The following is a 20260-nucleotide window of genomic DNA, read 5'->3' as shown; positions in this document are numbered from 1 at the left end:
GAGAGGAAGGACCTTCAGAAACTGAGATGTCGACAGAGGGCACAATAGAGGCCTCCAGGGATTCCCGCTATGGGCGAGAATCTTTATGTTGTTTTAAATGAAGGAAATCTACAAATGGGAAATCTGTTCTCTATTTTTACATTTCAATTCTCTGCTCGAGCAGGATAAAAATCACAGTGGAGACCGAGGGAGAACTTAGGCCACATAAAGGGAAGATGAGAGGAATCAGGCACGCAGTCAAGGAAGCAATCAGGGATTCAGAGAAACACGGCTTAAACAATAGTTTTCAAAATCTAGGTTTCATCTGAAGAGCTCCTCAGCGGTTAGGACAATTTAAAAAGAAACAAGAGATGCAATAAACACGAATGAGCTGTGAGTTGCCGTGTGCAAGCGCTCTCAGGGCCCCTGAGCTGAAGGCAGTTTCCGCTCCGGGGAAGGCGTGTGTGGATGACAGCCCGTGGACAGCGCTGCCCTCGGTGTCCTGTCGCCTCCTTACCTGGCCTTAATTCTGACACCTCAAATACGTAGGACGGTCTGTCAAAGGCAAGAGGAAACTCGTCTTCGGGCTTTGTGAAGATATAAATGTAGATGTTGTCTGAAAGCAGACACAGGGAAAAAATTAAATTGCAACACACATTTATTTATTCACCATTTTGAAAGAGCCTTCTGTGTCCCAGGCTCCGTGCAAAACGGAGGGGATACAAGGTGAAGAAGACCCACGGGTCCTGCCTTCACGATGCTTAGAGTAGTTAGCACCTTTGGCTGAACACGGGTGCAGGTCACCGCGGACACCGGAGGAAGGGCAAGAAGCTGGCTCATAGGGATGTTTAGGGTTACACACGTGGGCCAGCGTGGAGCCGGGGTACAGGGGCGCGGGGTGGTTCTGGGCATGCGCAAGGATACCGAGGTCGAGAACTGCAGGACTGTCTCCGGGAGATTGCGGTTTGGGAAAAGGGGAGCTCAGAGATGGGCAACCAGAGCTGAAGCCAGAGAGTTAGGCAGGGGCCAGAGATGAGAGCCCTTGTGTGCCAAGCCAGAGTTTGGACTTGAACTTGATAGCTGCGGGGAGACCCTCAGAGGGCTTGCAGAGAGGAAGTAATATAATGCTATTTGCATTTCCCGAAAATCACTGTCGGAACGTGGAGGGTGCCCTGGAAAGGGGCAAGACAAAAGCCGGACGGAAAGATCCTTAAAAGGCTCTTAGTGTTGAAACTGAGCCAAGAAAGGGAGGTTCTGCGTTCGAGCACTACTAGGGGAGGGGGCCGGAGGGGCAGCAGATCCTTGCGATTTTAGGTGACACCGAAGAAAGGACCCAGAGACAGATCAAAAGTGTCTGGCAAAGGACAGGATTCCCAAGTGTTCGGGTTTTTGAAGTCTGCTTTTGAACACAAATGCCTAGCCCAATACTGACTGCTGCCTGACACAGCTTAGCTGTTGCTACTCAAAGATGCTTCATGAAATAAATCAAAATGATACTTGCTTTTATAGTAAGGAAGGGCAACGTCCTGCACCTGGATTATCATGGTGTATTTATTGCCAGCTGCTAGATTACTTAAATTTTCATAATCTAGGTCACCAATCAACTAGAGTAAAACAGAGATATCATATTACACAGAATAAACAATCCTTTTACTTAACTGACAGAGACACTTACATGGACTGTTAGTGGATATGTAAATTGCAAAACCTTTCCGATGATGCATTTTGCATGTAAGAGGAGTTTTAACAAGTTACATCCATACCTTTCCCCACTGTTAGAGAATTTATTCAAAAGAATTTACCAGGAGAAAGAATCTATGTTTCAAGATGTTCATCAGGCACTATTGCCTAACAGCATAGGCTCAAGACTTCAGGTTAGTTGAAGAGAAGCATGATATAGAATCCTATAGGTAGGGATATTGTCCTTTAAAATATTTATGCATATGTGTATGTAATATACATAAAAATCTATGCATAGGGAAGAAGACAAGAGGGTAACATATCAAAATGTTAATAATGGTTAACATTGAATGGTAATGTTGTTCTGTGTTTTCTACATTCTGCAGTGAAGATGTATTAATTTCCTAAACAGAATAAATAGAAATTATTTTTTAGTTGACATGTGTGCATAAAATTGTTAAGTCTTTCTTGGGGGTGGAAGAAGGGCTTGAGATGGGGGGTGTGGAGAGAATGCCTAGTGGGTTGCTTGTTCTCTCTGAGGCTCTCTATCCCTGATGCAAAGACCTCCCCCCACCTCCCAGACCGCTCTGCCCTTCCACTTCCCTCTCCTCCTTTCCCAACAGCCTCCAGCAGGAGCCCTATAGGTAATGGTCTTGCACAGCTCCCTGGGACCTGCCCTTCATGCCCCTCCGACTTCCAATTCTGTTCTTGTGCCCCTGTGGAGATGCTGCAGAGGGGGACATCTCCACACCCCTACTCCCTCAGGTCCCACAGTCAAGGCGCTGGACGTTCTCTCCCCTCACACCCCTCTGGGCCAGAGACGAGCACTCAAGTAAACCAAAGGGCTGGAGCCCAGAGTGCTAGCGTGACCGTGACCGTGAGGGGCACACGGAACAGGCACGCCAGCTGCAAGCTTTGCAGGAAAGCATCCAGTCCTTAGCACCCCAGGCACAACTCTGCATAACAAATGATTCCTGGAACTTGGGTAAAATAAAGAGCGAATGGGGAAAACGGAGTCACTATTAAGTTTGTCAATTACAGTCGCTTTGAGAGGGAGTTACCTTGGATATTTCCCTCTACGGGGCAGCAAAAGCGCTATGCGTGTTACACCAGCCTCCCCGATGCCCTTTCAATGATGCAATGACCATTCACTGACCACGATTTTCCCAGAGCCAGCTGGATCCTGTGAAAATCTGCCGCTGCTCCCCACTCCAGATGGCGTGGTGAAGTTGAATTGGTTGTTTGGTGCTTTGCTGTCATCATCAAAGCAGAACTTGTTCAGGTCCAGAAGCAACGTCCCCTTGGCTGCTCTTTCAGGCACCATAATGCTGGTGAAAAGACACGATTCAATATTTTCCCCAACAAATGGTGATTGAGTGTTCTTCCTGACATAGGCCCTAGGCTAGACACCTCTGCTTTTAATTTCAGTTCAAAGCTAGTTCAAGGTGACGGCAGTCATCACCTAATGGGTTCCCTGCTTTGCCCTTGCTTCCTTTCAGACTCTTCTTAACACAGCAGCCAAAGGGATCCCGTTAAAATGTTGTCAGGTCACGCCACTCCTCTGCTCCTAATCCTAAATGGCTGCTACTTCACTCCAAGTCCTCGCTTTGATCTAGAGGCTCTTCAAGATGTGCACGCCCTGCCTCGCCTCGCCTGTCTGTACTCTTCGCTCGCTACAATGCTCCCTATTGGCTCCCGCCACCGGACTTGCGAGTGCTTCTAGAATTCTTCCCCGGTGCTCCCGGAAGTCTGGGCTCAGGCCATCCCACTAGCTGTGCAAGGCTCTCCCCGCAAACGCCCACCCGGCTTGCTCAACCACTTTCTGGAGTCTCAATCAATGTTGCCTTCTCAGGCAGCCAGGCTGGGGCCCTTCTCTCAAATATCAGCTGCTCCTGCCCCTTGCTCCCTCCCCACCCCCCCACCGTTTATTTTAAATTCCTAGCACGTATCCTTTTCCCATCTACTACACAGTTACTCATTTATCCCATTTGTCTCCTGCTTCCCCCCCCGGAAAGTAAGCTCTAGGAGGACAGAAATCTGTCTGCTCTGTTCTTGGCAGGCTCGCTAATGTCCGTCGATTGAGTGAATGGTGACTTAGGAGACTAGCACAGCCGTGAAGAAGGATAAATGAGAAACAGAAAACCTGCCCTGCCTACCAGGGGTTTAGGACCTGGTTAGGGAAAATTGCCAGGTGCCTACCCACCTCACCTCACATGCTTTGCAACTCAGGATTTCTGTCCCTTGTGTTTTAATGGCTTTGACATCCCAAAAGGGCCCCCAAGAGAGCTTCATTAAGGGTGGAATTCGGGGGTCCCAACCTCAGCTGACTCCAGTAACACAAATGAGGAAATTTGCCCGCACCCCGGAGCCATCTGGTCCAGCCACGCTGGACGCGGGCGAAGGCGGGGGGTGGGGCAGGTGCGGGGAAGGTGGTGGGGCAAGGAAGTGTGACTAATCCCTTCAGGCTTCCGTTCATTCAGGGACTTGACTGTGCCCCCACGTTTCGGGTTTCCCATCTTTAAACTAGACATAAATCATGTCACCTTTGCTTCATAACAAACCAGCCTAAAACGTAGTGGCTTAAAACAGAGCACTTGTTATTTCTTGCAGTACTAAGGGCTATCCATGAGTTCTTTGGGTTCTAGTCTCACTTGCTTCTAGTCTCTGTTGTCTGGCCATTCGGCTGGGTCTGGCTGGTCTAGGATGGCTTTGGTCACATGTCTGGTGGCGGGTCGGCAGGAGGCCTCTGCTTCCTGCTGCCGATAACCCTCCATGAGATGGGTCCAGGCTCTTTGCATGGACGTCTCAGGTTCCCAAAAGTAGCAAAAGAAGGAGTCCCATGTACACGCATCATTCGAGCCTGGGCTGCATCCAATCTGTGAATGTTCCAGCGGCCAAAGCAACTGACACAATCAGGTTCAGATCCAAGGAGTAGAAAGAAAAACCCATCCCTTGATGGGAGAAACAGTGTGGCTGAGGAATTTGTGGCTGGTGTGTGGTTTGGTTTTTGCTGTCTACCTCAATCAGTTATCTCTTATGAAAATGCATCGTGGCTGCCACGAGAATGTGTCCAGAAGACCCTCAAACAAGGAACATAGCTGACCACAGACCTTAGGCTGCTGTGCTCTGAAATTCACAGCTTCATAGGCAGTGAGGCCATGTGCCTGCGACCAGGAGTCACAGATGCTAAGGCAGGCTCATTCCTGTCTGAGGACAGCTGACTCTGGCACTAGGACCCCTTGATGCCTCGCCGAACCTTCCAGAGCCGACACAGCACGCTAGAACATTTCTGCCCACCCTCCTTCCCACTTCCCTTCGCTGAGGCCAGTCTTGGGTTGTGGTCTCATGACTCTCCCAGCCTTGTCTAACTCTCCCCCATTTTCTTCCCAAGAAGTGCCCCCCCTAATAAAACCAGTATTATTTATTATATCAGATGGTTTGGGGGATCCAGACCCTGGTTCGGACTCTGGGAGCCACAGTGCTCCATCTTCCCACGAATCCCACATCCTGCAGCCAGACGTTTCAGGCACTGCGCCTCTCAGGGCTGCCTAGCACGTTCTTCTCATTTTTTCCTCCCTGGTGCTTGGTATTTTCCCCCCAAACTGCATAACTTGGAAAACCCCTCCCCCTCATTCATCAAGGCCTGCCTCAAAGGCCGGCTGCCCTTGCTCCCGGCCATCTGACCACGTTCCCTCCCTGCGCACAGGTGACTGGCCCAGCCGCAGTCTGAGCCCGCTGACCTTCTCTGCCTCTGGCTCACAAACAGCTTGCCAAGCGCTTTCAGCCAAGCACAGGGCAATTTACAACCAGAGCAGGGGCTGTCTCGGTGCCTTTGATGCCTCCATCAGGCCCTGGGCTCATTCATCACCAGCCTGGGAAAGCTGCAGGGTCCTCTGTGCTAGGGGCTGACTCCATCTCCAGGCTGGCCTGAGCGTCTGCAGGACCCGTGTGATCCATGGGGGCAGGTGGGGGCTGGGCACGCAGCCACCTGCCTCCAACCCACTGGGTGCGGGCACCCTCCCCCTTTCTTCCACCTGCTCTCCCAAACTCCCCAGCAGGGACCATGCCGAAAGCCCTGGAGAAGGAATAAATATTCAGGGATGTGTTGTCAGAGCTGCTGTCAGTCCTCTTCTGTTTGGTTTGGACCCACCTGTGTGCTCCGGCATGGTGGGAATGGGGAAGGTGGTAAGAATCGGGGGTGGGTGATGCTGGGTCAGGGGTGGGTGATGCTGGGTCAGGTTTTCCAGCCAGTGGAGTTTGCAAATGAGCCTGGGTTTCTGGAATAAAGATTTCCACCTCCCGAGGCTGCAGAGGAAGGAGCCCCTGCAGAGGATCTGCCCCTCCTCAGATCCTGGTTTTCACAGGATGCAAGTTGGAAAAGCGCAGAAGCAGGTCTTGAACGCTGTTCAACACCTTCACTGATCCGTGCAATTAGTCTAGTTTCTGCCTGGCATTGACCTTCAGGGCTAATTTGGAGAGATTATCAAGAGCCGGACTCTGCAAGGGGTGGCCTGGACAGCCTCGGATCATCAGACTGTGGTTTTCCCAACCAATATGGAATGCGGGTCTACAAGCCACACATCAGGGGAGCTGGGACGATGCCGGAAGTGCACCGGGCGGGGAGGAAATGGACAAGGAAGCTTGGAGACAGCACGGTCCTCACAGTCATTGCTTCCCAGAGTTCTTACCCCTCAGCCCATGCCCTCCATCTCTCAGGGTAGGGGAACGAGGAAGAGCAGAAGGGCCTAGAAAGGCAGCGCAGGAGGACAGGAAATGCCCCCAGGCCCTAGAACCACCCAAGAATGCTAGGTTTAGATTTTCAAAAGAAAGTAGAAGTGGGACTCTGCATAGCATCTCGATGCCATCCCCAGAGCCCAGGCTAGGTTAACAGAGGTGGGTTCCATCTATGGGGGAATAGTGTAGAAGTCACCGTCTGAACTACCCCACGGCGACGAGCCCTACCTACCAAACAGACTTTGAGATTAGGGTTGGGATAGAAACCTATCGCATGGTCAAGGCCCTTCCTGACTTGATCAGGGACACAGCGGGAAGCAGATGACAATTTCGGATGATTCTTGGAGAGGCTTTGGTAAAGGGCTATTACAAAGGTGGACACGGGGTATTTATGGAAATCCCCAGGGATGGTGCAGTATCTCAGAGCTCCTGAGGGCCGAGTTCCCTTACCTCCTCCTGGCCCAGAGGAGCCCCAGGAGGGAGCAGTTCCTGAAGCCAGAAGAGAGACTGCTGTGTGCAATCTGGGAACTTCAAGAGGTGGAGGGACTTCTCCAGCTGACAGGCAGGGAGCTAGGGGGGTAAATACCCTGACTTTACGCTCCCCTTTGCTCTAGGGCATCCCAATGGACAAGCAGAAGCTACAGGGGAAGGGAACCAATCATATCCGTGTAGGTCATTTCCATACTCCCGGGGCACAGAGCAGGGTGGGGAAGTCTGGAAGCTGCATCTGAAGGGGGCAAATAGGGTTTGTCTAAACCTGGATTTAACTGTTTCGCTGCCAGACTCCAGGCCACACTGATTTTTAGCATCGTGCTGGGCTCGCCCTTTGAGAAAACAGGGAGACGATCATAAGCATAATAAAGGAATTCATAGTTCTATTGCCAAACCTCAACAATCTTTGTCCTTTGCCCTACGGTCCTTTGCATGGCCACACTGTGGATTAGATCTGTGTCCAGAGTCTCCTGGAGCTTAAAAATTGACCTTGCAGGACCTATCAAATGTCACACCTCAGAGGAAGACTCTCCATGGGGCATCTTAAAGGGGGGCATGCTCTGGTCTTGAGCCTTCTTTCAGACGCAGGGAACGCTCCAGCCAGCATCACGGTGGGGTGCCCCCCTCACGAGGAGCCCCCTTCGTGGTCCCGAGAAGCTGGAGACTAGCAAGTAGGAAGCCACAGAGACGAAGCCAACCCCGGGAGCGACTCGGGTGGCATTTAGACAAAAGAGCTAGTAGAGAGACAGTGCTGTTCACCAAAAGGCATATTAACTCAGAATCACGAGGGACTTTATTTTTAAATAACACCCAAGAGGTGTGACATGAAGCATAGGTCAAAATGTACAAAAGAACTTGTTTCTGTATTTTTCCCCCTTTCCATTGCCTTTGGTTTACCAGCATTTAAGTTGTGTAAGGTGAATTCGAGGCTCTGTTTTGTTTTAAGTAAACACATGGTGTGATTTATTCCTATTACTGCGATGTGTTTCTCAAGAAGCTCCTAGCTACTAATCCTAAGTCTCAGGTCTCTGTTATAACCGCTAACGAACAACACCGTCTGGACACAGGCGGCAATAAAAAAAGAAAAGGCACAGCCCAGGGAGTCTCTGTGGTACATTTCACCAACAAAGATGAACATGCTGTAGGAGGGAGCAAAAAAAATTTTTTAAAATATATATATATTTTGCCAGAGTCCGAAGGTGCAGAAGGGAAACAAGGAAAAAGAAAGAAAATGAAGAGAGGGAAGAGAAAAGAATCAAGACAGGAAAACCTGTCTCCGAAATTGGACACCTCAAGTGGGCTTCTGTTATTGAGACATGTCCCAGATGCCCCTGATTCTTCGGTTCCTGCCAGAGAAGCCGAGGAGTTGGGGCCCCACAGAGCGCCGGGGCAGGGGAGGGGCGGTGCCCAGCCCGTGAGTATACCTGAAGGAGGTCTTGGAGCATGTGGCCGGGTTGTCATTAATGTCCTCCACGATGAAGGTTATCTGCATGCGATTCTCTTGACCTCCCGAGGGTCTGTCCTTCACCAGAACTTCCAGAGAAATGGAGGGATTTTGTCTTAATTCACCTGCGTCTCGGTCTAGCCTGTGGGCCACGTGGATCGTACCTGTCACTGAGAAGGCAAAGGTGAGAACACGACTCTTTAGAGACTTGGAGACAATTGGAAAGATCGTTCCGGTGTGAGGACTGGCTTGCAGGGAAAACACCCTCTCTGCAGACACATTTTTAAAAACTCAGGTAACTTCCTGTATTGGACATCAATTGGGATGCCCGGCCTGACCCTTCTAGAACCGGTTGCCTCAAACTTCAGGGTTGGCCTTGCCCGCTATAGGACTGGCAGACAGACGACTCCAGCTCGACCCACTGCGCTCTCTCACTGGAGAACAGGTCACCGAGACTCACCAGGCAGGTTAACAGTGGAGCTACGGATCGGGGGCCAGAACTCTTGCCACTGTGGTGGGCGGGGCAGCACCAGTCCCCACCCTTGCAGTGACCCACCTACTTGTTCTCACGGGATCGCCAGGATCCTGTTGGTAGTTCTCCCCTATCTGTTTTTTCTCCTCTCATGCCTGGTTTGGCTTGCCTCCATTTTTGTTACTTGCAACCAGAGTCTTAATAAAGATGCCCCCCCAAACCACTGCATTTCTTAAAAGTTGCATTTGCAGTACTAGTGTGAACAGAATTCTAAAGCATGGTTGTCCATGCTTACACCATTAGCTGAGTGAGGTCTTTGATGACAGGACTAGACAGTGCTCAGAGATTGGGCACGATTATTGCCTAAGCCTGCCTCTCCTGGGACCAGGCATCCTTCACCATAAAGCCGATGGGGCAAATAACACATCGTCTTTCTGGGACTGTCCAATGTTTGCCTCCACAAAGTCATTATGTAAAGTGAAGTATTTTGGAAGAATGTGATAGGAACTTATGAGGTGGTATTGCCTAGGAGTGGTCTCTTGGGTCACAATCTTTGGTCTGAATCCGCTTCGTACCCTGAAGACAAGTCATTGTCTTGGACAAGTCATTTACCCTGCCCAAGTCTCTCTCTTAGCCTTAGTTCCCTCATCTATAAAGTGTGGGTTACAATATTTCATTGGGCTGCTGTGCTGAGTTGAATACTTACAATGGAATATATATGGGTCACTTAAGATAGTACCTAGCATATGGGAAGACCCCAATAGAAGATGGCTGTCCTAGGAGGGAGAGCTCTCCTCTGCACTGGACATACTTAGTTGGGAAGATAACTCCCAGGAGCCCGGCAGATTGCTCTAGAATGATGTGGTCCAGTCTGGTAACCACTAGCCCCACGTTTCAGCGCTTGAGATGTAGCTAGTCCAAACGGAGATGCGTGCTCACTATAAAATACACAGCGAACTTACAGACTTGATACAGTAAATGATAATGTCAAATACGTCATTAATAAATTTAAGATATTTGTTACACTTCATGACAATATTTTGGATATGTTGGGGTAACTAAGCTGCCTTATTGAAGATAATTTCACCTGTTTCTTGTTACTTTTTAAAAATGCAGCTACTGGACTTTAAACTTACACACATGGCTTCTGTCCTGTTTATTTGTAGACAGTGTCGGTCAGGAGACTCCCAGGTACCCTTAGGGTAGTGAACTCACCCATTCCTACACCTGCTTCGAAGGTGAAGGAGGGACATAGCTGGTCACCTTGGGACCCTGTTCAGTTTCCCCGATCTTTATCCCAGCTGCTTTTAATGCATCCGTTACCCTGATGTGTTACGATATTCTCTACAGAAGGGCATGCCCCAGAACAGAAGACAGATGAAATATTTGTGAAAGAATCCAAATGGCTGAATGAAAGGATGCACAGGAGGGTGAGTGTGTATGTGTGTGTGTGTGTAACTTACACTGGTTGATCACAAAATAGCGGTTAGCAGTCGTGATGCTGTAGAGCAGGAAGCCGGTGAAACCCTTGTCGTCGGGGTCCTCCGCGGTGACATTGGCCACAATGGTGCCTGAAGCCAGCTCCTCGGCGATCGTGTACACTCGCGCCAGGCTGAGCAGAAATACAGCAGACACAGCTCATTTTCAGGGGCACGGGAGGGTGGAGTCTGCGGGGTGGGTATTTTGGTTTGCGCTAAATATAGCCCCGAGCTTCTGAAGCTGCATCCGCAGGCTCTGAGAAAGCAGTCACCGCTGAAAGGAGGGGGGACAGGCTTTTGCGTTTCCAAAGATCACGTCCCCGCGGCTGCTGCTACCATGGACAGTGGCCTCGACCTCCGACGCCACACAGGCCTGATGCCGATTCACAACGGCCTGGGCGTTAACGTCTTTTCTAATCGGGATGCTTGGCCGATCCGGCCCCCTTCTCTCCCTCTCCGATTCTTGTGCAAAAGCTCCCTGAGTGATTTTAAAAATCCATCTGGACCCAGGTCCCTGGCCCATCCCCTGGCTGCCACCAGAAGCGATGGTCAATAAACGATAAGTACTTTTATTTCTTCTCTGTCTTCTTCGTTTTGTTCTGTCTTGCCTGCAGAAGCAGAGTTGACGCACAGAACCTGCACACCTCCCTGAGTTGCATTTCTCGTAAGGTCAGCTCTCTGAACAGAGACGCCAAGGTCACTGCCCTCCGACGGTGACTTCTTAGGAGATAACCCCAAATCGCCAACGTACCCATCTTCCTCAGACCTCCCCTGCTCTGGGGACGGGATGATAGTGAGGCAGATAGGTTCCAAGTTTTAACCACACGACTTGGGTAAATTGAGTAATTTTGAAGGCACCAAGGGAGGCTTATTGTTTAGAATAATCCTGCAGGAAATCCTTCTGCTGAGGGAAAGTCATTTCAGTGGGATAAATCATCACCCCCCGATTTACCAGTTTCCAAGGTTTGGATTTTCCCTTCCTTAAAAAGGAAACGTTATATCTCATTCGTTTGGTGAGGTCAGGATTTTTCTGCAGTTCTGTCTCATGCTTCTCGCAGGGTAGATGGGACCAAAGGGAAGAGAAAGGAGAGGGAGAGGGAATGTCCAGCTAATGTCAGACCGAGGCAGGCCGAGGGAGGCTGCGACCAGGCCCTCCCTCACCGGGGTTCCTGCCTGGGTTCTGGGTCTTGAGGTGACCCATTCTTGAGGTGACCTCCTATCGGTGCACTCCACTGTGGGGGTCAGTAATCCTGTTCAGGCCAAGAGGCCACCCAGTGCCCCCCTGACGCTGCCCATTGATCCACTTACTTGCCTGACTCCTTTCTCGGTGAATCTGGTCTGTGGCCCATTGTGCGGGAGGAGTAGACAAAGGGGAGTGGGACCAAGGAGGCAGGGGTGGCAGGAGCCAAACCCAGAGCAGGAGGAGAGAGGGAGGTAGTCTCAGCTCCCAGAGCTGTACTAAGCCCTTGTGTTCCTGATGTGAGAGCCTCTGTTTCTAACATGTTCTATCTTTTCTTTGGTTACTTTGAGTGGCTTCCATTGACTTCGAACACAGAGACTGCTACGGCTCCTGTGCCACCTTCACCCCTTGGCCCCACTGCTCCCAGTGTGGTCCCTGCATGTCTCACAGGTCCCCTTGGAGATTCTGGATCTGAACGCAGAACTCAGGCCAGCTCTGGACTGCAGAATCAAGAGCCGCGTTTTCCCAAGAAGACCGAGGGACTTTGCACTTCAAAGTTTGAGAAGAGTTCTTACAAGGCATCACCAGAGGTGACAACCCCAGATACCCAGGCTGTCTTAGGACAGAGGACCCTTTGGGAGGGGACTTCTTGCAAGACAGTGGTTCTCACTTGGGAGCGACTGTGCTGTCTGTCACAAGCAGAGGCAGGGGCTGCTACTGGCCTCCAGTGGGAGAGCCCAGGGGTGCAGCTACGCCCCATACAGTGCGCGGGTCAGCGCCCACCACCCACCGCAGGGAATGTCCACAGAGCAGCTGCTTAGGGCACGGTGTTCTGCAGGTTCCTCTGCCCCGAACCTGGCACTCTGGGAAATCAGGTCCTGTGGAGGGGACTAGTCAGACTATCTCTTAGGTACACCATTCTCTCCTTGGCTCACCTGATAGTGAGCCTGGCAGAAGGCAAAATGTCTTTGGTTTATTTGGTCTGGGGACCCAAGACCCAAGTTTGTATAGAATTACATTTAACATAAAGGGGGGACCCTCAGCCCACAGTTAAGACCTATACAGCCAGGGTCCCTGTGGTCAGCCGACGGGGTCAAGCTCTGATACCATTACATCCCCATCCCCCCACCTTCTTCCTACTGCCCATCCCCCTATAACACCGGGCTACGAGGGCCCAGGGGAGGGGGAGACAAGGACCAGGGGCCACATTCACGCGGAAGGGCATGAATCCCAGAGGATGGCTTCAGTGTTAGGAATGCATATGCAGTAGGTGCATAAAAGTGTGCGTGCACTGCGAGGCACCAGGTTGAAAATGATGGCGGGGAGATACCGAAGAAACAGGCAGTGGGAGAGAGACTGCTGGAGTCTAAGGTAAAGTGCTCTGCCAAAGTAGCAAGCACAGTACTTGCTCCATAGAGGGCAAATAGAAGTCAAGTACTTTTACAAAAAGGTGCTGGACTGTAATAATAGCAGGATCCGTGAGTACACAGCGGGAGGCCACAGAGCACTGGGGGTTTGCCCCCACTCAGGAGTAAGAGGGTGAGCTCTGCCACAGAAAGGGCGTTCTCTTTGGCTGTATTCAGTGCGGGGCTTTACTAGCTAGTAAAGATAGGAGGGTTGTTTCCATATTCCGCAGCTGAATCAGTCTGAGGGTTTAATTGTGTTCATTCTGAATTAAAGAACTCATGGCTCGTCCTGGCACTGGTTTGGAAGGGAAAGAAGGATCATGGCTCCAGGGAACCAGGAAAGCCCTCCACGTCAGTACCTACTTTGAAACCGAGCAGACTCTTGCAAACCACGGACGGCTGAAGGACAAGGTCGATTCCGATGAGCCCGTGGGTGAAGTCAGGGCAGCCCCCCTGCCCCAGGGCTTCCAGCGATAGGCTCTTTCAGACCTATCCCTGCCAACACCCATGGGTCGTTGTTTGACTTAAAGCCCGATGACTTTTTACGAAACGGTTAAACGGTCACACAGATCTTTTGTCTGGCATGGAGCCTAACAGGATCATTTCTCAAACCAAAAAAGAGAACCCGAGTCCCAGACCCATCTCTGGGGGCCCCAGCAACCAGCCAAGGCCACATTCTCTTTCTTTTGGAAGATGTCGTCCAAACCAGGCAGTCTACCCCTTGGGAGAACTTACTTCTCCCTTTGCAGCCCTGTTAGCCTGCCTCCCCGTGTCACAGATTGGAATGGGGTCGGGGGGGGGGGGGGCGGCGACACAGCAGACCGCATGGCCGTCGCCTGCCCCTGGGGGTTACCCATGAGTCGGCATTGCTGTGCCGGTGAGTACTGGAGTCTGCATCCAGGCGGGGATGTCACAGCTCGTTATGAACCGCCAGTGCTGGGCTCCCAGGGGAACCCGTCCGCAGAAACGGATCGTGTCAGCCTTCCGAGCTTAGTGGGGCCATGGGCGTCGCTGGGAAGCCTGATGCGGGCATGTCTGCTGCTCTTCCCTCCACGTGGACCCCCGGCCCCTGGGCTGCAGACTCCTCACATCCAGAAGGCTCACAACTGTGCTGTGTTTTGCCAAACAGGACCGGCTTAGCCGGTGCATAGGGCGGCCTTATACCTGCCGGTCGCAGAAGACTTTTGCAAACGTTCTACATAGTTCTGGGGCCCTGGGCCTTTCTGTTGGTGGAGTCTCCCCAACTTCCCATATTTTACTCACAGCCACGAGAGCGGTTACTCTCACTCTCCAGGCTGGTGATTTCACCGTTCCCTCGGGCTGGTTCCCGAGCCCAGCTCAGCAACGGGGATGGGGCCTGTCTGGCAAGCAGTAGGCCGGGTGGTTTGCAAGTCGTTTTCCAGCTCAGAATCCCAGATTCCCTCTGAGATCCCAATCTATAACAGGCTTGACTGTCCCCTTTGGGCCTGAGCTGGGGGCCAGACCCGTTCCCCCAGGCTGCCCGCACCAGACTCGCTTCCCTACCTCGCCTCGACTGCCAGACACCGCCAGATCTCTTTTCTAGACCCACCACAGCAGGAATAAATCTAGAACACCCCACCGTGGGCAGGCCTCTTAGGCAACCTTGTCAGAGACCTCTCCTCAGTCAGAGAGGACACTGTTCTGAGAGTGGGCTTTATAAACCCTTGACTGATGGTGCGTGCCCTTGAACTTGACTATTATTCATGCTGGACACTCTAGTAAATGGTACCTGCCTTGGGGTTCCTGGGCTCAGTGGGTTAAAGCCTCTGCCTTTGGCTCAGGTCACGATCCCAGGGTCCTGGGATTGAGCCCTGCATCGGGCTCTGTGCTCAGCAGGGAGTCTGCTTCCTCCTCTCTCTGCCTGCCTCTCTGCCTACTTGCAATCTCTCTGTCAAATAAATAAATAACATCTTTAAAAAAAAAAAAATAGTACCTGCCTTGTCGTTACCTCCTACACAGGTCCAGCAGCCAGCCCCGCAGCAGGGGCATCATGTCCAGCCCCTCTCCCCACTCCCCACCATACCCACAACCCCATGGTGCAGAGGAAAGGCGAGCAAAGCTGGCAGGGGGATGTCCAGAGGTCAGAGAAAAGACACTGAAGATCTCAGGCCTCTTGTCTCTCCTCCGGGCCAGGGCAAAGGGCATCCCTCTGGCGTATATTAAATGTGTCTGAGAAAGCCGGGCCGCCCAGAAGGAATGGCAGCTGTGGCCCATGGAGCCCCACACACCCTCAGGCCTACCTGGTGAAGCGTGGGATTTCATCGTTGACATTCACAATGTTCACCTGGAGCGTTGTGGAGGCTTCGAGCCCTTGGCTATCTCTCACTCCCGCAAGCAGAAGGAAACTGTCAGGGAAACCCCCCGGAGTGAGGGACTCAGGCTTTGCCGACACTACCTCGAAGTGGAGTGGGGGGGAGATGGGGCGGGATGAGGGGGGAAGGTTGGTCTGCCCCATTCTGCCCACTGTCCTCCAGATGCACATACAGAGTCAGAACAGCTAGGTCAACACTTCCCCTTCCTTGTCTCTACAAACCCACCCCGCCCTTCTTATTATGTGGAGATGAAGATTTGCGATGGGGAAGGAGGCCTTACTTCCTCTTCCTTTTGGGGGTCTCCCTACCCTCTGAACTCAGCAGGAAGGCAGCAGAATCTGCTCGGGGCTTCCCTCGCTTCCCCACGCCTGCTCCTCAACCCTCAGACTTCAACCAAGGTCATTGACAAAGGCTACCTTTTGTGTCCTGCTTCATAGTCAAATTCTATTGTGGAGAAAAGGGTCCCATTAGCAGACATCGTGAAGTTCACTGAGGAGACGATCAGGAAATACTAAAAAACAAAGAGAAGAAAGAATGTAACTGAATGTACCTCTTCTTCTTTTTCTGGGGGGACTATTTTGTTCTATTCCTGTTTTATATTCTTGGCCCATGGAACATCCTTGATGCTTCAGGATGAGGCCCAATGCACAGTTCTCAGACTCAGTGATCCTTGAAGCAAGAAAGTTCTGCATCTGCTGGCCTAAGCCTCTGACCTGAGAAGCCACACTCTGAGGAGATGGTCCCTGGGTCCTGCTTCAGTGACAGAGCGAGCGAGAAGGCTCCCAGTCTAGGTACTCTGCTTCCAACTCCAGTCTCCTTTTCCCTGTCACCGTCTCTCACTTGTGCTTCTCAGGATAATGTCTGGGATTGAGTCCAGGTCTTGGCTTTGACCAGCACTATTTAAACATGGCTACCATGTGTTAAGCAATAAGTCGTAAGAAAGACCTGGTCTCTACCCTTGGAAGAACTTATGATACAGGAGGGTGCAAAAATGTTCACAAGCATCATTCCCTGGCATGATGGCAGGGAAAAGTGAAGGGACAGGAGTGAGAGAGGAGAAAACTTAGCAGGACCTCAAGTCCAAGTTGGAAGCTGGTTTGTAGCTACGAAGGCTGTTTCAGAGTCTGATCTCAGGTTTATGGCCATGGGTGAATTCTCTCTGCCTCTTGGAGGTGTCTAGAGTATAGTCCTTTATGGCTCCCAGTGCCCAGCCTAGCTCCCATGATGACTGCTGACTAGCCACACTTGCTCTGACAAAAATACAAGCTTATTTGCACAGACCCCTAAGGGCAGCCAGTGGGAAGAGCACCCTCGTGCTATCCATGCGTGTTCATCAAGATTGCTTCCTCGCTGAGGTGATGATGTCAACGAGGCAGGTGAAGGACCTGGATCGGAAGAGCTGAGTCCGAGTTCTGGTCCCCACCACGGGATCTGGGACAAGTCCCTTCCTTGCCTGTCCTACAGGGACTGTACCACCAACCGCTCCTCTATGTTATCATGAGGGTTCCATCAGAAGCCACACTGGAAAATGCAAACCACCACTTCCGTGTTTATGGCCATTTATCCCAAAGGGCTTTAAGGTTTGAAGGTTTGATTATTTCCTACCAGGATGAGAGAGGACCTATCCTCCAGGCCTTATATCTCTGGATCAGATAATCAGTGGAGTTTTTGCAATCAGAGCCACAGCCCCTGAAGTCTAGAATCAAAGGAAACACCAGCCAAGGCTTCCAACCCAGCGATTTGCTCTGTTGTGCATTTGCAGCTAAGCTCCCCATAGGAGAAGAGCGAACGCACAGAAAAGAGATTAACGATCCTGTTTGGGGCCATTAGGAGGTTTTAACCATTTTCCTAATTGTAATAAAACATGCTTTCTACACACAAAATAGGAAAGACAGAAAAATTTAAAAAAGAAACTCAAGAGTAGTCACCTGTAAAATCTAACGATTTTCATGGATAGCCCTCCGATCTTTTCTATGCAAACGTACACCCCACCAAAAGATTTTGAGATGATGCTCTATTCAAAATTACATTCTCTCGTTCTTTCCCTTTGCAGCTTGAGTCCTTCCCCATATTCTTAACTCTTCCGTTATAGCCCAGTTGGTTAATGATGGCACACATTCTACTGTAGGGCTTACTTTACTAAGTCTTTCTTGCTGGTCCTTTAAGTGGTTCTTACCCATTTTTAAGGGGGAATGGGCAACACCAAGGAACACCCTTCTTCCAGCCCCCCAAGTTGTATAAACAGCTTGGCAGCGCTCAAAGGTATGACGTTTAAATCCCAAGGACCGCCTCCCCCACCACTGTCTCTCCAGCTCACAGCCTGGGCAGCAGCTGCCTGTACACAGAGCCATTCTGTGCCTTTGAGCTGAGCCTTCCCTGCAGAGAATCCTCACATATCCACAGATCAGAGGCGCAAGCTGGATGTGATGGCAAGGTTTATAGACCCAGGGGAGCATTCACTCTATGCACCTGGACCGGGATGCCTTTCTGAGTGTTTAATGCTCAGGAGATAGGTCCCCTATCTATCTCTCCCCTATGTATCCCCTAAGAGATAGTCCTGCTCAGTCTCAAACAGGAGAAAAATCTCAGGATACAAAGGTGACAGACAAACCCTGCTCTCCAAAAACTGATGGGCAACCGATGGAACATACAGGGAAAATGTAGGAGACGTGCTCAGAGGGAGACAAACATAGGATATGATGGAAACAGAGAAGAGGAACTTAGCCCCGTCTAGAATTCACTGTCTAGAAGAGTCACGAATCGGGGAGGTTGAGTCAAGGGCAGGGTCTCTGGAGCCAGACTACTCAGTCTGAATCCTGGTTCTACTACTTTGCAGCTGTGAGAGCTTGTGCAACGAAGACTAATAATAGAGCATGTCGAAGGGGTTATCACATAAAGTTCTAGAACAGTGCCTAGCACATGATAATCCCTCAATTAACTAACTACTGTCAGTTAGAGTGTAAGATCCACGGGGAAAGGGCCTCATTTTATTCGTTACTACATCTCTAATGCCTAACATATAATAGATGCTCAATAAATATTTTCCTCAATCAATACCTATTTGTAAATGTTAAATACTGGGCTTTTCTTCTTGCCTATGTCCCACTGGAGACCAGCATTCCCACCCTAAAGAATCTTAAAAAAAAAAAAAAAAAAAGGCAACAACAACGAATATCTTGCTGAATTTAAAAAAAAAAAAATCTGTTTTACTTCAGTACAGCGAGGCTTGATTATGAAATCTCCCCCAGTTCTGCCTAGGTCTGAGCAAACAAGAAAAATGAACAACAGCAGGCAACTGTAGAATCAGGTGACTGTAGAATCAGGAACGTGGGGGATTTCTTTTTCTTTTTGATTAAGAGGCTGATTTCCTGGAATCCTGATTTTTTTTTTTTCTTTTAACACCAGGCTAATTTTCTTATCCCTGAACCTACGAGCCTGAGTTAATGGGAATAGCAGTTTTGTACTTAGAAAGGAGATAATATCCATAGACTAAAAATATTGTGTCCTGTGGCCATTTGCCAGCAACTTGGTAAAGCTTTCTGTAAAACCTGGCATTCACTCCCCTTTTTAAAGGCTTGTTTAATCAAAGCTGCTCCCTTGGTATTCATTCTTGGAAAACAGAAATTAAATAGAATGAGAAGCCACTGCAGCCCCTCTCTGCTGCACCACTGGCTAAGAAAAGTCCTGAGTAATCAGATCAATTCGGTTCACAGATGCTTGTCAGACAAGCGCCGGAGTGTCCCCACTGGGAATATTCCTTTACCAGGTCTCTCTCTTTGCAGCCCCTTGCCAGCTACAGTTGGCTCCGGGACACAATGTCTTCAGTGTGGAAGACAACAGAGCCCGAGCTTCCTGCCCCATTCCCCCTTCATCGTGTTGCTAGTGTCGCTAGTGTTGGGAGAAAGGAGGGTGAGAGGCAGCTGGCCCAGTTTCCTGAAATGTCAGGCTCCTGGGGGCTGGTGGGGGGCGGGTGGGGGGGCAGATCGCGCCATCTGGGCGGGGTTCACTCACTGCAGCCGGGACCACGGGCAAATTCTGATCCAACCTGTGCTCGTGGGCAGCCATCCGTGGCTTTCAGGCCCGCCGTGGAACCGAGCGACAAGAATTCAGCCTCTGGTCTCCCGAGAACAGAGCCATCCCCTTCCAGGGGCCATGTTTCCAGGAGGGAGAGGAAGGACCCTTCTGCCTCCCGAGGCCAGGAATGCCAATGGGTCAGCAAGCCCCCGAGATCATGCCCAGCCGCCCCACCCCCACCCCGCCGAGCACACAGCATCTTCTTCCAATGGGGCTGTAGGGGGCGATAAATATGAGGCCATGTTCCCACTGCATTTTTTCAGTGTAAGGTGGACATTTTATAAAAGCCTTGATTCCTCTTTCTTCCCTGGTTCCACCCCTATCCAAGCTCAGAGATAGGAGGTGGGGGACAGAAGTAGGAGGGAAGGGTGCCTGGGAGGGGGAAAAATTAAAAAAAAGCACCATAAAAAATCCTACTCTGAACCTTTAACTTGGCTTGGGCAGTATTATCATGAGGGTGAGTAAGCGGGTGAGAGGCAAGCCTTTGAATGTTTTTAAGAGCCACGTTTACAAATGAAAAATGCTATAGGTACGGAATCCTTTACTGGTAAGGCTGTCAAGGATTCGACCCTCTCGAATACTCTCATTCCTTTTCCAAAATCTGCCTCGGTCCTATTTGCTGATTCAGCCTTCACTGATCTTAAGGACAGCAGACCCCATCTATTTGAAGAAGTGTCTCTCCCAACATATGAAGAGTCATCAAGGGTGCTGTATGTGGAGAGGGAATTGTCCCAAACTACTTTTTCCTTTCTTGAGCATTTTAGCAAGAAGAACCTGGAGTAGAACACGTTTTGCAGACTCCTGAGTTAGCAGGCAGATGCCACAGGGCAATGAACAAGTGGTGTGCGTGGTGGGGAGGGGGAGACATGTGGGGTGCGGGAAGAGTGCTGTCACTTGGGAAATCAAGGGGACACCAAGAACAGAATTTGCTGGAACGAGCTAGAAGGGAAGGAGCAGGGGCTAGAGTTTCGGGGCCCAGGCAAAGGCC

The 20260-nt window shown here is 50.7% G+C and overlaps 1 protein-coding gene across 1 annotated transcript in view; it reads right to left on the bottom strand.

The window, feature by feature from the left end:
* CDHR3 (cadherin related family member 3) overlaps positions 1-20260 on the bottom strand; it is a 57448-nt gene that overhangs the window by 14771 nt on the left and 22417 nt on the right. The window contains 7 exon segments of the mRNA XM_082692191.1: positions 497-595; positions 1481-1583; positions 2816-2987; positions 8310-8499; positions 10265-10413; positions 15127-15231; positions 15615-15709. Of these exon segments, the coding sequence (XP_082548317.1) occupies positions 497-595; positions 1481-1583; positions 2816-2987; positions 8310-8499; positions 10265-10413; positions 15127-15231; positions 15615-15709 (913 nt within the window).

The sequence above is a fragment of the Mustela nivalis genome (genome assembly GCF_964662115.1).
Source record: "Mustela nivalis genome assembly, chromosome: 12".
Taxonomy (NCBI): Eukaryota; Metazoa; Chordata; class Mammalia; order Carnivora; family Mustelidae; genus Mustela; species Mustela nivalis.
Note: the sequence above shows the minus strand (reverse complement) of the source record. Positions and strands in the feature narration are given on the sequence as shown.